Below are 22,177 nucleotides of genomic sequence, written 5' to 3'. Positions count from 1 at the left end.
CCTCCCCTTTCTCCACCTCATCCTTACCTGACCAACACACAAAGCAAAGTCAGAAGCTGCTGAACTGCCCCACCATGGGTAATTTCTCACTTGTATAAACAAAACTGCTGCCTGCCCTTTCCAACCCTTCCTTGTGTATTCCTATAGGAATAAGCAGCCAGCCCAATGCCAGCGGGTGCTTTCTTTAACTACACATGACATTCCTGGATTCATCCTGAAAAAGTGGGAAATGCCACACCAAGTAACCAATGAGGGTCATCAATTGTCCATATTTAGCTTTATGGCAAATGAAGGAAGAAAAGGAGCAGAAAGAGGAACCAATAGCTGAAGAAACACACATGGAGGGGAAGAAAGGACCATGTACTTGTGGTACTTCAACACATGGACGAGACCAGCCAAGCCATCAGTGAAAACAGCACTGAAATAAAGAACTATTAACACTTTTTCAGGAAGAATGGTGAGATCACAGCAGCCTTTGACAGGTGAGAAACAGGCAAAGAGAGGACATGGGGAAGAGGACATCATGGAAAGAACTCAATAAAACCAGCAGGGATATCACCTTAAAATGGCAAATGGAAGAAGGTAAGGTCAGGCTTTAAGGAACTAGAGAGAGAAGGTTTTTCCATGCATTGAAGCAGTGTGGGACATCACCCGAGGTGCACAGGGGCAGGGGCACCAAATGGGTGGCTGAGGTGCTATGGGAGGCAGGAAAAACCCACAGTGTATCCAGAGCCACTCCCTGGAGAGAGACAGAGGCAAGGACAAGCTCAGTGGGCTGGTGCAGAGCTTCTGGGGCTGTGTGGGAGCGCTGTGATTCCTGCACGACACAGTTGTACATAAAATATTCCCTCAGACAAACCGGCAGCCCCAGAGCACTCCCAGGCTCCAAATGCTGAGATGCTGCTCTGAGCCTTGTGGGAGTCCTGCTCAGGCACTGGGGGATTCTTCTTTTCAAGGGAAGGTTTGAGTTCACACTCCTTTCACTCTTAACATGGTTTACAAAGCCACAGAGGAGAACCCAAAGCAACAGAATTACAAGCTGGGTGAGGCAACAATGAACTGCTGCATGCAAGATAGCACCTCTGAGGCAGGAGAGGGGAAATATATGCAAATATTTCTTGCTTCTTCCAAGGATCAGCCAGATTGGCAGAGTTGGAGCCTGTTCTTATTCTTATTGGGGTTTTTTTGCAATTCTATTAGAAAAATCGCTCCTGACTTCCAGTGGTGTGAGATATTGCAGAATCAGATCTAAACCACGTTAATGTCACGAGAATAATGATTGCAAATCTTGGAGGCACTTTGTATGCTATACAGGTACATCTCAGATTACAGCCACCCTGAATCTGAATTTGTTTTCTGATTGTGATGCTTTTACTTGCACTTCCTGCTATATATTCCACTATATTTTTACTGCAATATTTCAGTAACTCCTTTTAACAAATTATCTTTTTTTTTTTTATTTATGGAAGACTTCTTTTTTAATTAAAGTTCTTAAAACTTGCTGCCAAGGACTTTGAAATTCAAGGATTTGATTTAAGCTACCAGAAAAAGGCATTCACGATCACATTGGGATCCTGGTTTCTTCTTTTCAACACCAAAGCACAGTTATATCTCTGTAATAGTTATGCTGAGTATTAAAGGGAGCGATTATTATGGGACATTTTAACTATCTGAACATTAAAAACCTAAGAGCACTAATCATAATTCTTTTGCCATATTAAAACATCATGAGTAAAGCAGGAGCTGCACTAAAGCAATAGTCATTAATCAGTATTTAAAATAAGCCTGTTGCCAAATTATCTCTTAGGCTTAATTTCCTTGAGCAGTGTCATCCCACAGAGAGAAGCCTGGAGTATAAACTGTCATATTACTGTTCTTCACGAGACCAAGCCACCACTGGCAATTGCTCACCTGTATTAGCTGGCCCCCATGACACTGCCAGAACACTACAGAAGTGCAAATGTCACATTAAATACCCACCTGCCCTCTGAGGCAGCCCATGGCTGATCAGTAATGGAGGCAAAATTGAAGGAGTAATTCTGCCCTAACTCTGCAGGCTGAAAATCTGAATTTGGTGGCAGCAGCAGAGCTGGATCCAAGGGAGGGGACAGAGGGCTGACAGAGCCAGCAAGAGTTCTGGGAGGCAAGGCTGAGGGGAGGGGAACAATTGTATTTTAGAGGCTGCTGAAGGAAGGGAGCATCCATTCTTCAGGCACCAGGGAATGCCAGTTCTGGCTCCTTGCAGGGACTCTCCTGCCTGACCTTCATGCAACAGCAGCTTTGTCCCCCATGCCCAGGCAGCTGGTCCCTGCTCCCACAGGCACAGGGAAAGCCCCAGAGACTGGGGAACAACCCCTCAACTATGTCTGCAGCTTGCCCATCAGTCTCACATTCCCACTTTTGTTCCACACTCCATAACAATGAATAACCTGGTGAGAAAACACTTAATAAAACATAATTAATCGGACCAGTGAAATAGAAAAATCTTCTCTGAGACTTAGAGAGGGCAGTGTTATAAGGCAGAGCATATGGTCATGACAAAGGTCTGTGCCAGGCTGGGCCAAACTTCCTGAAGTTATGAGCTAAGTGCCAGTAGCAAAATTTCCCACCTGCTGGTGATGATGAACTTCTCCCCTCCCTGCTCCTCCTAGCTGGAAACATTCCCTGCAGAGGAACTTCCATCTGCAAAGGCAAAAGCCTTGCATCCCTGCCTGCTGGAGAACACTCCAGAGTGGCAGTACCACCAGCAGGCACAAAGTGCCAGCCAAAACTGCCCTCCCAGGCTGAGCAGACAGGCAAGAGCACGTGCCCTACTCACCACCCAGATGTAGAGCTCCTGCCAGAGCACCTCACTGGTGATTTGTGTTTGTGAGGCGTTAAAAGCCTCAGCTTCAAACAAGGAACAAAAAAAGCTGGTCTCTAATGCAAAGATGTAACATCCCATTTTATATATACTGCACCAAGGAATAACTGTATTGAGAGCAGGAGTTAGCTGTCTCTTTGCTATGCCTTTCATAAGTTTGCTCCTTCCACTTATCCTCCTTTTTATTGGGCACAGGGGAGCTATCCCTCAGCTTGCCTGCTCTTCTTTCTCCCTCCCTTGTCCACAGCTAATTTTATCTCCCCCATGGCTTCAACTTTCATTTTCAACCAGCACTTAGGCTGTCATAGCTGAAGTGTTCCTCTCCAGTCAACACATTATTTTAGCTCATCTCTCTCTCACTTCAGTTGTCCCCACTTCGCTCCATCAACGACACCACTGAGGGGCACTCAGGGCTGAACTTCTGTTATACCTTGCTTTATGCCACCCTCCTGGAATACTTAACTGGAATTAATATGAAATATCATTTCTTTCCCCAGCTCTCAGTACTTTCTTGAGATCCATTCCTGCTGCAAGCCTCACTTCCCTCCCAAAACCACTCAGACTCAACATCTTGGTTGCACAACTCTTGGTAATACTGGTTGTTACTTACTGTACTTTTTCTTTCAAAAAACAACCTGGTAAAAATAGCATCAACATCCCATTGTGTCAGCTATTAACCTGAATGACCAAACAATCTCTGCACTACCACTCTTTTCACTGCTCTTTGATCCTTTCCCATTGTTTTATGGTTTTTTACATTTGGTTTAATACTGAAAGGGCTTCCCACTTTTGGGAAAGAAAGTTGCCTTCTGTGTGCATACAGCAACTACATCAGTGAAGACATTACCATAAAAGTGATAAGAAATAATGCTAAGAGCTAGTTCCACTTTAATCCATTTATCCCACTGTGCCTTCCAGTAGTCAGAATGAAGATATGTCCATGGGACCTGGCAAAGAATCAAATTTACATACCACAATAAAACATGAAATAGTTACAACTGCAATTGCTTAAGGATAATTCAGCCTATTATCCCCTTCTGTGTTATGGTGAAGTGTCAGGGCTGTGGGTAAGAGCTGATGCACATTAATAAAAAGTGGATTTTATGTGACTAAGAGAAGAATGCTTCACTAATTTTGAAGAGTAAAAGGACTTTCAAATTAAGAAAAAAAAAGAAGGTAGTTGTCCAGGGAATTTGGATATTTGTACTGGGACCAAAACAATGCTACTTTTAATAAAGTTGCCATTATTGCAGATCATAAACAGCCCCTTTTTAGCCCAAAGCACCAGACACACAATGATCCCAACCTGGCAGTCATTACTTAGGCTTCATGCTCATTAGTTTTTTATCTAAACCATTCTGAGTTGATCAGATTTTCTCATGTGCTGGGTAAGGGCCTGAGTGCATTTTATCAGGGTATATCCATTAGCTTTGCAAAACAGTTTAATGTTTCTCTAATAGTCAATATAAACAACACTGCAATGCACAGGTTCTCTCTTCTAAAGGAGAGAATATTCTTCTGAAAATGGCTTTTACCAGCTGATTAAAGAAGAAATAAGTCCTACAAAGCACCTTTAAAGCGAGAAATAAAAGAAGTGTAACTCTTAGGTTGCACATTGATGATTTAGAAAGCACTTTCATAATCATGGCCTCTCCTATTTCAAACTTGTTATCCAATCTGGAGCACTCACTTCAGGAATGTCACAGCTATTTAGCAGTGAAGCCCTGCTTGGGTGCAGCTAGAATTTAATGTATGAGTGTCTTTATTGAAACCCATCACTCTACCAAGTGACTGGGCTGGCTAATGACAGTCTGAGGTAGAAGACCAGAGGTGAAATGAATATGCAGCCAGGATCAGCATTCCAGCTGCAGATAATTTGTAATTTAACTGTATTTGGGACAGACAGACAGGTGAGACAGAACAGAGACACCTCCACTGACAGTGTCCATTTTGTTCTACTTTGACACCACATATTCCCAAATGAGTCCATCAAACCTGACCTTTCAACATTCTACAACCTGGGGATTAAGTGAGAAAAAAATGACAGTGGTATTTTCCAACAGGAAAAAAGTTCTTTTCCCTAGATTTGCACTATTGAGAACCGAAAGACCTTTTTGAAAACTGTTCATGAGGATTTGTCTTTATTATCTTTGAATTCAGAGCTACTATCCCCAAAAGTGAATGCTCCCAGCAAACAGGATAAATTAATGACTGAAAGTTCTTAAACTTTTCTACATTCTCTCTTATAAATTTATATACATTTATATTTGCTTGCTGTATTCAGTAATTGCATCCAGGCCACTAACACATGCAGTTAATTTTTCCACAGCACCTCTGAGAAAATTTTTCTCATCATTAATTTTCTCAAGGACCTGCTGGCCAACATCATAGATTCCTATTTATTTTTCATGTGAACAAATATTCACAGATAACATTTAACTACAAGGTGAAAAACATCAATCACTCATTAAACATCTCTGCATCTCCCATGTGGCACTTGCAGTTGCATACTCAAACTTGTGTTTAAGGCTGAAGAGTGGCAAGATTGAGCACAGAATCGGTGAATGCACGACCAAATGCCTGACTAAAGGGAGGAGAGAAGCTTCAGCAAAGCTGTTGCAACAAAACCAAAGTGCTCTATTGATTTCTGCACATCTCAACAGGATTTAACTCATCTCAGTATCTTATATGGGTATTTCCTTCCAACTGACCACTGGAAGTTCTCACTGAATTTATGCCATAATTGACCGTTTAGGTCAATCAAAACAAGTACACAGAGTATGTTCAATTCAGCTCATAATTTCATTTTTTTTCTCCAGGATATTCTCTGTGTATATCTGTGGACATACTAATACATACATATTGTAAGTCAAAATTCATACTAAAATACTTCTTTAGTTGTTCCACTGAACAATCTAAACTCTTCCTAGAACATTACAATTCCCACAGCAGAAGCAAATCCAAATGTTTGTGTCTCCTGCTGAGAAGCAGCACAGTGCAGCTCTATAAGGCTTCAAATAAAGATGATATGTAGCTACCTCAAGTTTCTTTTTACAGACATATAAATCAGAAGGGACTTACCCGATGTTATGTAGATTCACCAGAGTGAGAAGCAAATGAGACTCAGTGAATTAAATTATTGAAGAAGTTTATCAAAACCAGGCTGAAATTGTCATGGGACCAGAAGGTAACACTGGGACGGTTTCACTGTGATAATACTGTTGAGCAACATACCACAGACCTCCAGAGAGAGATTTTCATATGAAAACAGTGTTATTGGGCCACTATTTTCTAAAAAAGACTTCTCATTTATTGCAGAACAAATGCTGCTAATAAAAAATACTAGAATCAGATATTCCCAAAAGCAGTCACTGACAGTTTCATTCAGCCACTGAAACAAGGTGCTATTTCAGATTTTTTTTTCCTCCTAGGGAAGAGGAATCAAAGAGCTGGTTATAAAAATAAATTTGAAGCACGTGATGACAATATGACAATTCCAAATTAAAGTATTCACCAGCATTCACAGAACCCTTAGAAAAGACAGCATGGCATTTTCAGCTCTTGGCTTCAAAAGGGCAACTTGTGCACAGTGAGGGACCCAGGTGGGAAGTCACTGCTCACGAGGATGGAGGATCTGCCAGGCGAAGGAGACTGGAGGTTTTCAGTCAGAGAAGTTGGGACTTGCAGGGATCCACACCTCAGTCAGAAACAAAAACTCACAGGCAGCGTGCCCAGAGCTCTCTTGCTGAGGAGATCAAAGCAAATCCTGCAGGGATGAGGGAGAGGAGGTGAAGAAAGCACGGAAGGGAAGCCCATCCTCAGGGTTTGGAAATGGCAGAGGAGGAGAGCAGGGGAGGCAGCGAGGGGCAGCTGCCACAGCCAGGACAAGGGAGCTGCTCTGAAGGTATTAAAAGAAGTGATGGAAAGTGACAAATGCTACATGAAGAGATAATCTGCTCAGGAGCAGAGCTGCTACACTGGAGTGCAGACCAAAGGCAGCACGTAACTCCAAATTACAGGAATACATGCTTCAATTCTCATTGATACCAATGACTATAATCAAACAAAGTATCAAGGTTGAGATGAACACAAAGCTCAAGGGAAAAAAAAGTCCAGAAATTAAGTAATTTCCATTCAAACTAGTGAATGAACTGGCATACAAAATTTCATGTGGGGTAGCAAGTTTAATAAATCTAACAAGACACAAACAATATCATACAATCAGAAATAATAAATGTCACATCTATATTTAATAAGGAAAAAGAGTTATCAGAGCAACTAAGAGCCCTTTCTTCTACGCTTAGCAGCAGTAAAGGATTAGAACAATTATTAAGGAAAGAATAATCCAAGCCAGTGAAGTTAAAAGAATTTGGGGGGGAATACCACATAGATTTAATACAGGTAAGGCACACTGATCTGATATCTTTCTCAGAGAAAAAAAACCTCTCAATTTCCAGAGAAAGGAAATTAAATTGATCTTGGCAGTCTGATTTTTGGGAAAGCTTTAATGTTGTGTCACCTGGGAAGTTTTTAGTTAAATTGAAGAAGATGGGGGATTAGTACAGAAATTTTAAATTGGCCTGAAATGGCTAGAGGTAGGACAGCAACAGCAGCATGAAATGGGGAACGTCAGGCTGGAGGGAAGTTATTAGCATCACTGCTGAGGGAATGCTCTGACAGCCAGCCTTGGATAATATTTCACCAATTATACTGGCACACAAATAGCTATGGCCCTGTTAAAATTTTACTGAAGAGAGAAGCAAAATGACATTTTTATACAAGAGGAGTGGGACAGTGTGGAGCGAGATCCACATGGAGCTGGACAGAGTGTGGGAGAGAGGCTGCAGTTCAGGAGAACAGAGCATGGATTGATTACATATCTGGAGACTAAAAACACCCCAAAAATCAGTCTTGGGATACTACAGGGGGGAATCACAAGATGAAACATTATGTGATGTGAAATAAACCAGGCAAAAATGCAATTGAGGAAGGTTTTAGCTCAGAATTTCCCTAGAAGGTGGGATGCAATTACCAGTGTTTTACAAAGCCCCGCTAAGACCCTCTCTGGTGTGCAGTGTACAAATCTGGACACTTAATCTCCCAAATTCAAACACAAAGAAATGCAGAAGAAAAACAACACAACAATTTTGAGAATGAAGCTCACATTTTGCAAGGAGTGGCTAAAAGGTTTCAGTATGTCCAGAGACAGGAAGCTGCAAGGGATCCCTCTCTTATCATTAGAGAATAGAGATGGTTTTTTCCTATAAAGTAAACACCAGACAGCAGAGCTTTTAGCACTAATGGAAACTTCAGCAAAGATGAGACAGAAGAAAATACCCATCCACTCATCCAGGGAATGATTTTCAACAGCAGAGGATGGGCCAGGCTTTCAGGAGTAATGCAGATCATCTGCCTAATGCCAAGGCAAAACTTAATAATGTTTTCAACTGGAAATGCAGTTGCCTGCAGCTTCTGTGACTGTGGTAAGTCCTGTGTCCTGCGAAAACACCACCAGTGTTTCATGTGTGACCCTGGAACAGGCAGTGTGACACCTCTCCTCTCCCTCAGCTGATCACACATTAATTTTCCTGCAAACCTTCAATTACAGAAGTGAACCAATAGACAATTATCCTAATGAAACCTCGAATTAAAGGCAAATTAAATTCAAGACCACTGAGAAAGTGATCTTTGATTGCAAGTAGGTAATGAATTGGGTTTTGTCTTTAGCAGCTCTTAATAGGTTTTCTGGGGTATCAGAGAAAAGATAAATTGGCTTAAGCAATGACTCATGTAAAGCTACTAAGATAAACACTCATTTTTTACAGTTTATTACAAAATATAATTTTAAAAACCCACATTGAACCAACATATTTGCTCTTAGTAACTGCCTTTAGATGAAAAATGCTTATTTTTTTCCCAATCCAAGCTGTTTGCAACAGCTTCAATTTTGGAACCAAGCAAGGCTGTGTGGAATTATCACAAAAGTGGCCCATTTTGGTTTCCATGCAAGCCATTAGGACATCTAATAAATTGAATTTAATGGAAATAGGAAAAGGCCTATTATTTAAGGGAAGCATTTACCTCCCAGCAAATTAGGAAAGCTGTGTTAAGTTCCATGATTTAGTTACCCTTATACACATCAAACATAATAACAAAACCAGTAGCAGTTTCATATAGTAAAACTGAAAAGTGGGAGTTTTCCCTAATCAAAATCTATTTATACACCTCAAGTAACACAACATAAGTAAAAACATCTGAAAAGAAACAAGTCTTTTTCCCCCAAAGCACAATGGAGGGAAAGAACTCTAACAGTAGGAATTTAAACTAAGGAAACAGAAGCACAGACCTCTGACAATACTTTTATTTTACTTTAAATATAATTACATTATCTCAGGTTTTTCTGGCCTCACCTGGCTCTGCTGTAATCAATTTTTATGAAGAGTACTCCTTTCCCTTGGATGTTTGCAATACAATCCTGAGAGCATCTCATACTTGTGTGACTCTGAGACATGCTCCAAATATTTGTTTTTTTCCCATTTGCAACACATGAACCCTTTAAAAAAAAAAAAAAACAAAAACCAAATGCTCCTCATTTCACCATTTAAATGATATTCTAACAGTGTTCCAAATACTATTGGACACATTTCAGGGAAGCATGTGGAGACTGATTGTTTCTTTCATTATTAACTCCATTGATAAACATTAGCTCATGCCAAAAAAATTATCTTTTGGTTGTTTAAATCAAATGTCATCTGTTGCCCATTTTGCAGATTGGATAACAACCCAGCAAAACCATGGAAATTCCTGGTACATGAAATGATTGACTATTCTATAGGGAGGCCACATTTTAGGGCTTTACATCTAACTTGGATCCAAAGTCTCACCTGCACTGAATAGACCAGAAAAAGGGAAATATTGTTTAATTTAATACTGCTTTATAAAACAATGCTGAGCCAATTCCAGGTGTCTGAAAAGTTAATTGAAATTTGCCTTTATTTAATTAAATTATGAGAGTTGGGACGGACACATTTGGTTGGAACAGCACAGTAGTTAGAAAAACACCGGGTGGAAAACAGGACATAAAGCTGGTGTTTGCATCTGCTGCCACACCAAATGCCAGGGATTCCTGGGAATGTTCCAGGAGTGAGGAGCTGCCACAAAATGCCAGCACACCCAGCAGGCACGTGGAGCAGCTGGAGCACACGTCCCACCACCCACCAAGAGCTGATCACTGGTTTGGGCACACAAGGGGAGTACTAATGGAGGTGGAAAATGAGCCATGCAGAGCCTGGATCCACACCCAAACCTCTCAGTTGGTTTTCAAACACAGCCTTTTGGTACAGGATGCTGTGGGAAGAACTGCTCTCTGATGCTGCTCTGAATGGAGAGGAAATAACTCCCTTAACATCATTAAAAGCAGTGTTTCATCCTCAGTTTTAAACCAATGCCTGTCAAGCACTGATTATTCTTGAGATTTAATCACAAATTAATTTTCATTCAGGTGCATAGAATCAGCATCACTAGAGTAAGAGAAATGCCTAGAATAAATGTTTTACTTCAAAAAAAATAAATATTTTAGTGTTATCAGAAGGACTTCAGAAATCATCTGTGTTCCCATCCCTTGCCAAGTTCCCGGATACCCTGATATGCTACATTATTATGACAGGGTGAAAACACAGAAGTAAGGTTAAAAAGATATTTATTCTAACTCTAGCTGGGATTAATTTCTGAGGTTAGCATGTAGATATGACCCAAATACAACTTGTACTTTGAATTTGCAGTGTGATAAGTAACTAGGCTGAAATGTTGCTGTTTGCATACAACTCCTGTGAGGATTCTTATTATGCAAAAGCCAAGACGTGAGAACGCTGATGAAAATCTGCGAGTCATTTATCAAACACTGACCTGAAATGAATATTAAGAAAAACCTCTTTTATATGCAAATGTTTAATCCAACTGAGTTTAATCATGACTCTCCTTTCTCAGGCCCAATGAGTTGTGCATGTTCTGTGCACTGTAAGATACAATCTTACACATCTCACTCTCAAAAAAGCCTGTTGTTTTGTCAGTGGTTGCTCTGGGAACATGCAGAATAGAAAATTAATCTTTTCTCACTATTTCACTCACCTGTGAGACTCTCCATAAAGCCTGTTTTGTCTGCCCACCTGCTGATCACTGGAGTAGTACCTCCTTTGAAAGGCCCAAGTACTTATATTTTCTCAACAAGACAAACTCAAAGCATAATTGATTACTCCAATGGCTTTTCTAGTGAATATCTGTTGCTACTCCAGTTGCTAAAGTACCCACTGGTTTGAGTTCCAACAATCACAGATCAGTTTATTTATTGCCCAGCTTCACAACCAAGCTACAAACTGGGGAAAAGCAACATGAAAAGAAACATTGGTGCCCCCAGAATCTGAAATGCTGGCTGCAAAGTGGCAGAAAGAAAAACTTATGTTCCACATGGCCACTTGAGAGTACACAGAATTGAAATTAAAGAAAAAGACTGGCTTTCTTTTAAGAAATGCTGAAAAGCTGCACATTGATAAAGAGCCATATGATGGATGTAGTAACCACTAAGCATTCCCAATAAAATCAAAACCAGCTGAGGGAATGTCCAACCTCAGGACAATCCTCAGGGTTGTCCAAACACTGCAGCTGCAGGACCTGGAAGCATGGACTGAGGAGCAAAGATCTTCTAATTTTGAAGGAAAAACATGAGCTCCATGTATTAAATATAACACTACATAACAGCATCAACAAACAGACACTAATTCTTTTCACCACTTAAATATTTATACAATAAGACACTACAAAAGCAGCATACGACTAGATCTTAATTCCTTTTTAAAGTCTTGCTTAGAAGAGGCTGCTAAACCTTTTCCACCTTATTCTTTTTGCTCAGACAAGAATGAAATATCTTTATGCCTGGTAGTTAATTAGAAAGTTATGAACCTCATAATATCACTTAGACAAGGAAAAATTCTCACTTTCACTTAGTGAAGTAATAATTTAAAATTCAAAGTAATAATTTAAATCTAACTTATAAGAGCATAAAGGACATTTAAACTTAACAGATACTGGAATTTGAATGGAGACTGGCCAGCAAAGCTGACAGATATTATTTGATTTGGCATTTCAAATGGCCAAAGTTCATTCTAACTTATATTTGTCCAGTTCTCAAAGTGCTAAAGAATAGCCTGGATAAAAATCTTCCTGACTACCCAAAAGATGTCTACAGCTTTTACCTAATGTGATATACAACATTTTCTACCTGATTTTATAGAAAGAACTTTAATGGTTTTTATTAATGATTCTACAATATTATTCCAAAGAAAATGGTTTAAAAAAAAAACCAATTGAGGAACAAATTTTTTGTTTAAGAAACAATGAAGCCCATGCAGCGACACCACTGCAATGACACACGAAGTTATGTAGGGAAAACCTTAAAAGAAGATTAAGAGCAATTGAGAGTTTGGTAACATCTCACAAAGAAGAGAGGGGTCTCCTGCTCTCAAACAGCACTGACAGCTGGGACTCAGGGAAGGCGCTTCCCATCCATCCCACCACACAGATCAGAAATGAAACCAGAGCCAAGCTGAGCCAACCAACAGAGGGCAGCTGCCTCACAGCTAAAGGCAGCCCTTATTCCTGCCAAAACCTGTGCCATCAGTGAAATCCAGGCTGACCTCAAAACTTCTAACTGAAAACTATAATGCCAGGACTGGACAAAGCTTTGCTAGAGAAACTAGTATGTCTTTTCAAATAATAAAGAGATTTGAGAAAGAGGGAGACAAACCTACCGAAGTTTAAAGCAGATGAGTGCTCTCTCTCAAGCCAGCTGCCCTTGCCATCACTACAAAAATTGAATTTTTTATAGCATTTTTGTTCTTCAATAGAAATTCATACATTAAAAAAAAAGTCTGTTTTTAAATTGTATGCTGTTCTAACTTTAATTATGGAAAAAACACAGCAGCAATCTACCAACAAAAAAAAAAATCCCCCAACAATTAAACTAAAACAAAACACTAAAACTTCTGTTTTGACAACAGCATGTGGTCCAGCACTAGAACCAAATTAATCCCCCATTAAAATCTACATAACCATTTTAAGCCTGCTTTTAAAATTATTAACGTGTAGCTAACATCTGTTCATTGTGAAATCACACGAGTTGCATCCCTTTTAAAATTAATCTGTAACTCTAAAAAATATGTAGACTACATTTGCCATCAAACTGTAATTGATGCTGGAGAAATTTTATTAAGTGCACTAATATTTAATTATGTTTGGCTCTGAGTTTGAGCTCCAAAGTCAATCTGGCATCACTATGGGCCACACCTATTAATGAATCCAAGGGCTCACAAAATGCTCCCTTCATAAAAGGATGCAATTTTCCTGGTTGTTACAATATGGGAAACAGCTGACTCAAAAATAATATAAATTATAGACAGATTAAAAACCTTCATAACTTTTAATTAAACAATAAATCACAACAAACTGCACAGGACTGCTGATTTATGCAATCCTCTAGTGAGAAGCAGTAAATAAAATTCGAATGGACAGAATATACATCTTATTGGAGAAGAAGAATCTATCCTTTGGCATTTCATTCATACATAAAAATCTGCTCACCTTTGGTTTTTCTAGAGGTGCCTATAGCCTGCAACACACTTATTTATAACTGAAAAATGTGTCATGATTTATAGATAATGAGGAAGGATTAGCTGAATTTGTGCAAACTCATATTTACAACTCTCTTCCTGGTAGCCCTGCTAAAACAAGGAGTTCAGGAGGCAGGGAGAGCCCCAGACTGCTGTAAAGGGGAGATGTCTCAAATTTTTCCTTTCCCTCCCCAAACCCACCTGAATGCGACTAAAGTGTATTTCGACTTTGGTTAAAGAGCCCTTGCAAACAGGAGCCCTGACACAGGGGCTGTGTTTGACAACCACTCAGAGAGCTGTAATTGGGCCTTGAAATCTGAAATCCCTGAGTGGTTTATATTCCAGCCAACAATCTGGTAATGCTGATGATCTTGATGCTGTCACTTAAAGAAGATGCAAAATTCATGTATTCAGCTTGCGGTTCAAGTGCTCACATTCAGCTGACGGCAAACCCGGCACAATCCTTCCAGGCATGTGGGGGGACATCAAGAGGAGGACAGAAGGTCATCTGCACTTTTATTCTGCTGTCTTGGAGGAAGAAACCAATTAAACAACATAAAAAGAAAATGAAGTCCATTTCTGAATCTATCAATCAGCTGCAGAGCATAAAACAAAGCAAACCCAACAAACCATTTGGTTATAATTTCTGAGCAATGGCCACAAGAAACGTCTGCAGCAGAAAAAATATTAACACTTGTTAAGTATTAATCAATGAGAACTGCTCTAGACAGAGCAACAGAGACAGAACAATATTAAATACTTTAAAAGAGTCAAGGCCAAGGTTATTTTAATGACCATCATGCAAGAGGCTCCTGAGAGTTCCTGGCTGCTCAGGAGCTCTGACAGATGAATTCACACAGCATACATCTTCATGTCCCTTCTCCCTCTCTGAGCAGTAACTTCATTTCCAATTATTCTTTCTTATTCATAAAGGAGAGTCAGGAAAATAGAAATTTTCTGCTCTGAATGCTCAGGATATATTCACAGCATGCAGGTGAGTCAGACCATGTTTAACAAACCCCTGTTCCTCCCAGGAATAAAGCCATCCACTGGAATGGGGTCAGCTTTAAACTGGGGACACACAGAATCTGCTAGATATTTATGACAAAATTCAGTCCTTCTGAAGACATTGCTGCCCACTAACAAAAGGAAAGAAGTGAGCAAAATCTTCATGAACAACCAACAGCCTCCCAGTGGTTTCTGATGATAATAGATGCCAAATCAGGGCAACACCAGCACCTCATTTACCAACTCAGCCCCACCTCCATTCCTGTTGGATGCTTTGCACCATGATTCAGATTTACACAGCAGCTCCCTACACTGGACAGATCCAGGCTGCCTCCTGCTCAACACATTCCTGTCCAACATCTTGTTGCATTCACACTTCAAAAAGCTTAGAAGTTTTATGTGGCAGGTCCTTAGAACTATAAATTGCTGTAATGAATTTCATGACTTGGCGTAGAATCTATTACAAAAGAAATTTCCACATTTGTGTCTTGTGTTGTAGCAAACTATTTTTTGCAATCTACAAGATCATATTTTGGAAATTAATTTTTGAAAGGAGTAATGAAAGAGAGAAAAGAAAAGGAAAACATGTCAAAATCTTCATTTAACTTGCCAAAAGTGTAATTTACTCTCTCTGAAGTAATTGACTCTCTCAGAAGACTAAATCATGTGTGATAAAATGCAAGATGAAAAATAACTGTTTCTCACATCTTTTACTACATGAAAAGGTGAAGATGTACCAACATTTTTTATTCTGAATGTTCTTGTGTTTGTTCTAATTAGAACAGATGCTAGGTCCTCACTTTCACTGTTATGCAGCATCTTCCCTTCCTTAACGATTGCAAACCTAAAACTGAGAACAAATCACAAAACTTTGTAGAAGAGAAATAAAAAAAACTTCCTAAAATGAGGAAGGAGAAAAAAACAAACAAACCAAGATTAAAACTGCTGCCATGGAATAACCAAGGCATCAATCCTTCTTGTTCTCCTGCTCCTAAGACAAAGACAAGCAAGAGTAAGTTCAGTCTCAGTGTTAGATGCTGTCACGCTGATTTATGGCACACGCTGTTTGCAGGTCCTCCAACATGACATATTGTCCACCAGAGATTCAGCACAAACCACACTCCTTCCCTTCAAAAAAAAAAAAGTATTGCCTAAACCAATTGAACTTCAGTTCCTTAGGAGAAATGCTAATACTTTCTTCACTGGGCCACCAGCTTTCTATGGCTGATTTCCAATTTAATTCGATCTCCTCTGCAAGAAATCAAAAGGACAGAGCACTTCAGGTATAATTCCTGCCTTTTCCTGTACTTTGCAAAAAGCTATCACATTGAACAATAAATATTCCTTTCAACAACAAACGTAGGAACTCTATTTGAATCAGAAATAATTATGTTCCATTCCTAGTTCCAGAGATGCAAACACATAAATTTCATTTAAGCCAAACATTCAAGCTTTGGTATATATCTCATTAAAAATTGGTAGGGGCTGTAGTAGGCAGAAAAAATGTAGTTTAATTAATTAGCACAAGGATTCTAATTTTTTGGATTTGAAAGTAATGCCAGGAAGGAGATTGACGTTGTAACATATTTAACTTCATAAAGTGCAAATGTTCTGTCACAATTACAGAAAGCAGCATTACAACATACATCAAGTTGCTTTTTTATTAAAGGGAAGTTTAAAGAAGCTATCTAGGAAAAAAAAAGCCAAGGGAAAAATATTTTTGAGGGAGTTGTTAAACAGCTCAATTTCTGAAGCTAAAGCTTTTTATGAGTGGCAATTGTGAAAATATGTTTATATGACTCTTTACTCAACAGAAAACCTGCAGGAAGAATGAAAATCAAGTGTGGATAGCTATGGAAGGTGAATATAAAATTAATACATGCTGAGAATTAGAGTAGACACTACAGGGTTATTCTCCTGGAGGAGAACATGGGACTGGTTTGATTTCCCAAGGAAGTGAAGCAACACCCACCCACATGGAAACTCACTTCAGGCAGGTGAGACACTGCTCAGGCTGCTCAGATTTGGCTCCTACTTCTGCTCATTTGACAAACTAAATTGCAGCTTAGTACCAAAACTTCCAGTTGCAGCAAGAAAAGTGTAAAGGGAAACAGGAGGTTCTTGCTATTTTTTGACACTGAAAATTCTCCCACATTAGTGCAGTGGGCAAAAAAACTTGTCATTTTTATGACGCGGTAAAATTGCACTAGAATCAGAGGACAGATACACTTTATGCTGTAATTCCTCCCTTTAAGGCAGAATGGGAGGAAATCAGATCTTCTGAAGGTAAAACAGAGATTAGGAATAGGACTCTTTTTGTCCCTAAAAGTTAAGTTGCACTTGAAGCAAATGAGTGCTGATAGAGCCAGATAAAAATGCAAGTCAGATGATTTCCTGCATGGCACAGGAAGGGATCTGACACAGCTGATGGACTGATACAGCTCTAGGCTCAGGAATGAACTACTGGCACCTGAAATCCATGAGAGGAAGAGATTCTGAGTGCCTCAAAAAGTTCAGTGACTTTTCTGAAAATTAGAAATCTGTATTATAAAGGAAGTGATTTGAGCAGGAGCTATTTATAGTTAGTACATTAATAATGATATTCTTGAAGGCCAATTCCTAATGCTGGAAGGAGAAGGTTATACATGGGACTCACCAGTCAGGGACTAGATGGGAGCTAATTCAGTGACAGCAATGGAAGATGCTCAGTTCAAACTTAGCTGTTAATACAGGAGTCTAAAAGCTTTGAAAATGCTGAAAATAACTGTTTTCTCTGAAGTGCAAATGGACCTAAAGCAGCTACTTTGTATGAAAAAATTCCAGAAATTCATACATCTTTACACCTGAGAGATCAGGTCTGTAAGCTCACCACCACCCTCCTTTTGCCTTTCCTTAAACTCCTCTATGCAATTTCAGGAGCAGTACTTGCAATTCTAATGTGCAAAGTGTCTGTATTTCTCATATTCTACAGTGAACACCAGAAAATGTCATTAAGAATAAAATATTCATTTTAATGAAAGCAGTAAGTTTACATTCTAAATACACTACATTTTTCTCCTGCTATGCCTGCCATTACAAATGCTCCCAATCCTTTAAAAACGTTTGCTTAAATATATACAGCATAAAGAGAGGGAATAAACTACTTGCTATGATATTTGTCCTTTAGCAGCATTGGCTAAGGGAGAGAGGGGGAGGAAGGAGAAGGAGGGAAAACCTTGACAAGAATATGTATAAGGGCAATCAATAAAAAAATAATCCTCGGAATTCATGAGTCTTGAAAATAAGATGCATTTTCTCACAGTAATCCTAAAAACCTATAAAAGAATATTCAAGCAATAAACCCCCCTTAACTCATATTTAACCTTTCATCATGTAGAACTACATATTAAATAGCAACTGCACGCTGTGCAAGTGCATTCAGAGAAGAGCAGGGATGGGAAAATGTAAATGCTACACCTCTTTTAACATGCACAGCACAGCCAAGAACATCTGCCAGCTGACCCCCTAATCCAATCGGCTGTTCAGAAGCAATCACATCCTCAGATAAGAGCTGCACAGCCCCTACATGCAAAGCCCATTTTCTTTAAGAGATGAAGCAAAATGTAGTTAGCCAGCTCTTCAACCATTTGCAAAGAGAGGTAAAAGGCAAAAGTAATTCTGCATATTACATGGAGCTGTGTTAAAATACTGTCATCTCTTCCACCAAATATTGTAATTTATCCTTTAATTTCACAGGGCAGCAACACAGACAGAGTTTAAGGCAAAAGGGACCACATAAGATCGAGTGATTTTATCAGAATACCATGAGCATTCAGCCCATGCAAATGTTTGGCACCTCTATCAGAAAATAGCTTGGAATAAAATCTAGAGGGGCTCAACCTCGTCCACCGCCTACAATGAGAACAATAAATACAAAAAAGCTGAATTAATTCTCCTAACTCTGAGTTTACTTCTCACAATACTCTTGCAAAAAGAGTGGGCTGCTTGAGAGGCTCTACAGGCAGATGAACACATCCAAAAGAATGGCTTCAAGATACTCCAGAAGAGTCAAACTCTCTGTGGAGTAAGGAGCACAAACCTCACAGAATATCATGCAGTAATGGGACATGCCATTATTTCTGTATAAAATCAAATTTCTCCTAAAATATTCTATCCTTAATACACAAGCAAGCTGCAGTACCATGACTGGACAGACTCTTGGGGGACAGTCTTTACAACACAGTTTATGTGACGCAAATAACTACTTATATTCACAAAATAGATTTCTTTGATCATGCAAATTGTCCCCCTGTCCAAAGGAGTAGCTTGACTAAATATCTGTATTGGCAGAGTTCCAGACATGGTGGAAAATGAAATGGTGAGAAAGAATTGCTAGAATAGTGTTTCAAGTAACACTACAGATAGATTCATGTCAAATATCTGAAAAGCACTGTTGAAAAGGATATACAGGGGTCTGCCAAGCCTAGACAGCACCCTGCACAAAAAGAGGTGAAAATATTATCTGGCTTAAGAAAAAGACACAAAATGACTGAGAAATTTAATTATAAGACAGAGGAAAAATGGAGAGTTCTCCAAAGTAACTGATTAAGCAATAACAAGACCCAACTTCAGAAGCAATAATCAAAAGCAAAATAATTAAAGATACTGAAGAAAATAAAATGGAAATCATAAGTGAAATCTACTAGCACCTGGAGGAATTCGTTATTTGTTCTAAGTTACGTAAAATCTTACCAAATGCATAAAACACCAGACAGTAGCCACTGGAAAGTAAAACTCAGCACAATGGTGCTATATTGCTTTATATACATATAAAGTATAGACATAGTTTATATGGTTTTCCCCTATCTGATACCAAACAAAAGCCAGCATTTACTGCAGGTATTTAATCCAGATTATACAAAATAATTAGGATGTCACATTTTTATATATAATGAATCTGTAGAGCTTTGCTCTAGGATTTAAAAGCTGCCCAGAGCAGAGGGAACAGCAGCAGACAATCTGCCTGACAGTGGATTAATGGTATGTGTCCAGCTTAGCTCAGCAGCAGTGCCATCAGCTCATTTACTTCACCATCTGGGTAGGCAACTTGTGCATCCTGCAACGTGCCCAGGGACCTCAGTGTGTTAAATCTGGGCTGGAAGTCCAAGCCCAGTGGATGCAGAGCAAAACTCCTTCTGAAGCTCACAAAGTACTGAGAAGCATTCAGGAAGGCAATGAACAGATTCACAGGCAAAACATGTGCATTTGTGTGCATATATACACACTTTTCTTATTAGCACAGCCATTGCTTCTTACCCTAAAAGCTCTGAAATATATAGACTTGCACTCAATGCTTTAAATGTGAATTGCAAGAAGATAAACCCAAATCAGTTAGAAACAGCTTCTGTTTTATCCTAAAAAAACTCACAAGGAAAGAAACAAAAACCCCAAAAAGCAACCAACCAAAAGAACACCTTGAAAAACAGGAGGTCACAAACCTAAACAAACAAATCTGAACACAAATTCTACCTTATTTGTACTACAGCCTACAACAGAAAGCCTCTAATGAATTCAGTGGGTTTTAGATCATGACATGTGCTCCTGGTAAAGAGGCAAAAAGCACCAACCACGTTTATATTAATACCAGCCCTGGCACTTTGCAAGCACTGTGCACCAATAAACTGTGCAAAGACATAACTTCCAAGTTTGAACAATTTCTTTCCTTTAATATCCTCTGAAAGGCTTTTGAAACTGGCAACTCTAATGTGTGTGGGAATAAGCAACACATGATGGCAATAAGTTTGCTATTAATGGAAGGAGTCTGCTGTGTCTGTGGGTAACAAACCCCAGTATCTTTTCATTACAAAGGAGTTTATTGTTACCTTATCACTTACTGTGGGATTTCACTTTGCCTCTCTGGTGATCTGTCTGATCTATTAAGGAAAGCACTGAGCTATGGACAACGTACACTTTATAGCAGTTTTATATTTCTGTAGTCCCTGCTGCTTCTGTTAGCCTACTTCCAATGAATTTCAAATAGAAATAAGGTAAAAGAAGAAGGAAAAAAAATCCAAGGAGTATTTACTAAGTTTCTCACAGGAAAATAAAATTAACTGTTAGGAAAATGAGGCAAGTTCATAGTCAGGAGCTGGAAGTGGTGCTGCATTCCAGGACATGACTGCTGCAGCAATAGTTGTGCAGAAAAACAACTGAATCCACCATCTCTAGCACCTACCAAATAAATCTTTGTATGATTCCACTGAAGTACTTCTACACATCACATATTTTATACATATACATATTCAAATTCTTCTTAACATATATATGGACTTCCTTCAGCATGACTGTTTCTGTCCTATTAATTAATTTTCATGGCTGAATCTGAAATATAGGGCAGACAAAACTAAACAGTACTTCATCAGTGTTAATTAGTGTTAGAGAATTAATCAGCAAACGTAGGAAATCACTATGCACTTTGCAGAAATGCATACAGCATTAAGTAGCATTTAAATAGAAGCTGATCTTCCTTTAAGAGTAGTAATTTAAAGATTATTTTCCTCTGATGGGATACTTCAATATTGAATATACAGAGATTAATGTTAAAGGGAACCTGTGCTGTGTTGAAGGGAAATGCTGCTAAAAATAGCAATTTTTATTTAACAAACGTTTCTACAGCAACCAGAGTCTCAGAAAGAATGAAAAAGTTTTGAAAATATCCATGATATCTGAGTTCTCTGATGTCTACACACTGTCCAGGTAGGATTATTACTCCAGGGCTTCCTGTGCTCTGGGAGATAACAATTTCTTCACATAAGAAATATGGTGCTTCAGGTCAAATTCTGCTGATATGTGAGCATTTCTCCCTCAGTCCTCTAGAAGGTCAAGGATTGCCTACAAAAGGTGACCCAGGGTGTGGTGCCAGAGATAACTCCTCTCTTTACCTTCCTCACCAGCACAGGAACTCTGGATCCCGACTCAGAACACAGCACACAGAGCTCTGTTGGCTATCAGAACGTGGCTCACCTGGTTCCTGAGGTCCAGCTTGGGGCAGGGACGACCTCCATTGTAGGGCTTCTCCTTGAGCCACTTGGATCGGACTCTGACCCCTGGTCCACAGGAGGAGCTGCAAGGAGACCAACTGGACCAATCGCTTAATCTGCAATCAAACGGGCACGGGACCGTGCAAGGCTCTTCAATGAAACCTAAACCAAAGATTTAAGACAGGTTTTAATCACTGCAACTGACCAGCTCCCATCTTCTGATGTGACCTGCGCAACCAACACAAAACAAGAACTTCCTAAGGAGAAGGCATTTGGCCGACTGACACCACCATCCAACGTGAGGTCATGGCATTATTTGTGAAGAACAGCAGTGACTATAATTAATTTCTACTTGGTTTAGTCCAAATAAGGCAGTGATAAAAAGGAATGATGTAAAGGACACAAGCTGGCAAAAGTACATGTTGTGAAGCTGGTGGTCATCAATATGTGGCAATTACCTTCCTTATTAGACTGTGGCCATCCATGACAAATTCTGGAGAATTAAGTGTACAGCCCTGTTGTGTATTCCTTCTGCATTACACTGGCCATCTCCAGGGCTGGCACAGGCAGGAGACAGACAGGCTCTCTCCCCAGCAGAGAGAACAACAGGATGGGGAGGCAACAGA

At 39.5% G+C, this 22,177-nt stretch overlaps 1 protein-coding gene across 3 annotated transcripts in view; it reads right to left on the bottom strand.

Annotated features, from left to right (window-relative positions):
• The window catches only part of THSD7B (thrombospondin type 1 domain containing 7B), a 299,304-nt gene that overhangs the window by 55,203 nt on the left and 221,924 nt on the right, over nt 1-22,177 (bottom strand). For all 3 annotated transcript variants that reach the window (XM_054277755.1, XM_054277756.1, XM_054277758.1), the window contains exon 16: nt 21,535-21,713. In XM_054277755.1, the coding sequence (XP_054133730.1) occupies nt 21,535-21,713 (179 nt within the window). The remainder of the gene's footprint in view (nt 1-21,534; nt 21,714-22,177) is intronic.

The sequence above is a fragment of the Melozone crissalis genome, unplaced genomic scaffold, assembly GCF_028551555.1.
Source record: "Melozone crissalis strain CALT ecotype California unplaced genomic scaffold, PUWL_Pcris_2 ptg000023l_1, whole genome shotgun sequence".
Classification (NCBI taxonomy): domain Eukaryota; kingdom Metazoa; phylum Chordata; class Aves; order Passeriformes; family Passerellidae; genus Melozone; species Melozone crissalis.
Note: the sequence above shows the minus strand (reverse complement) of the source record. Positions and strands in the feature narration are given on the sequence as shown.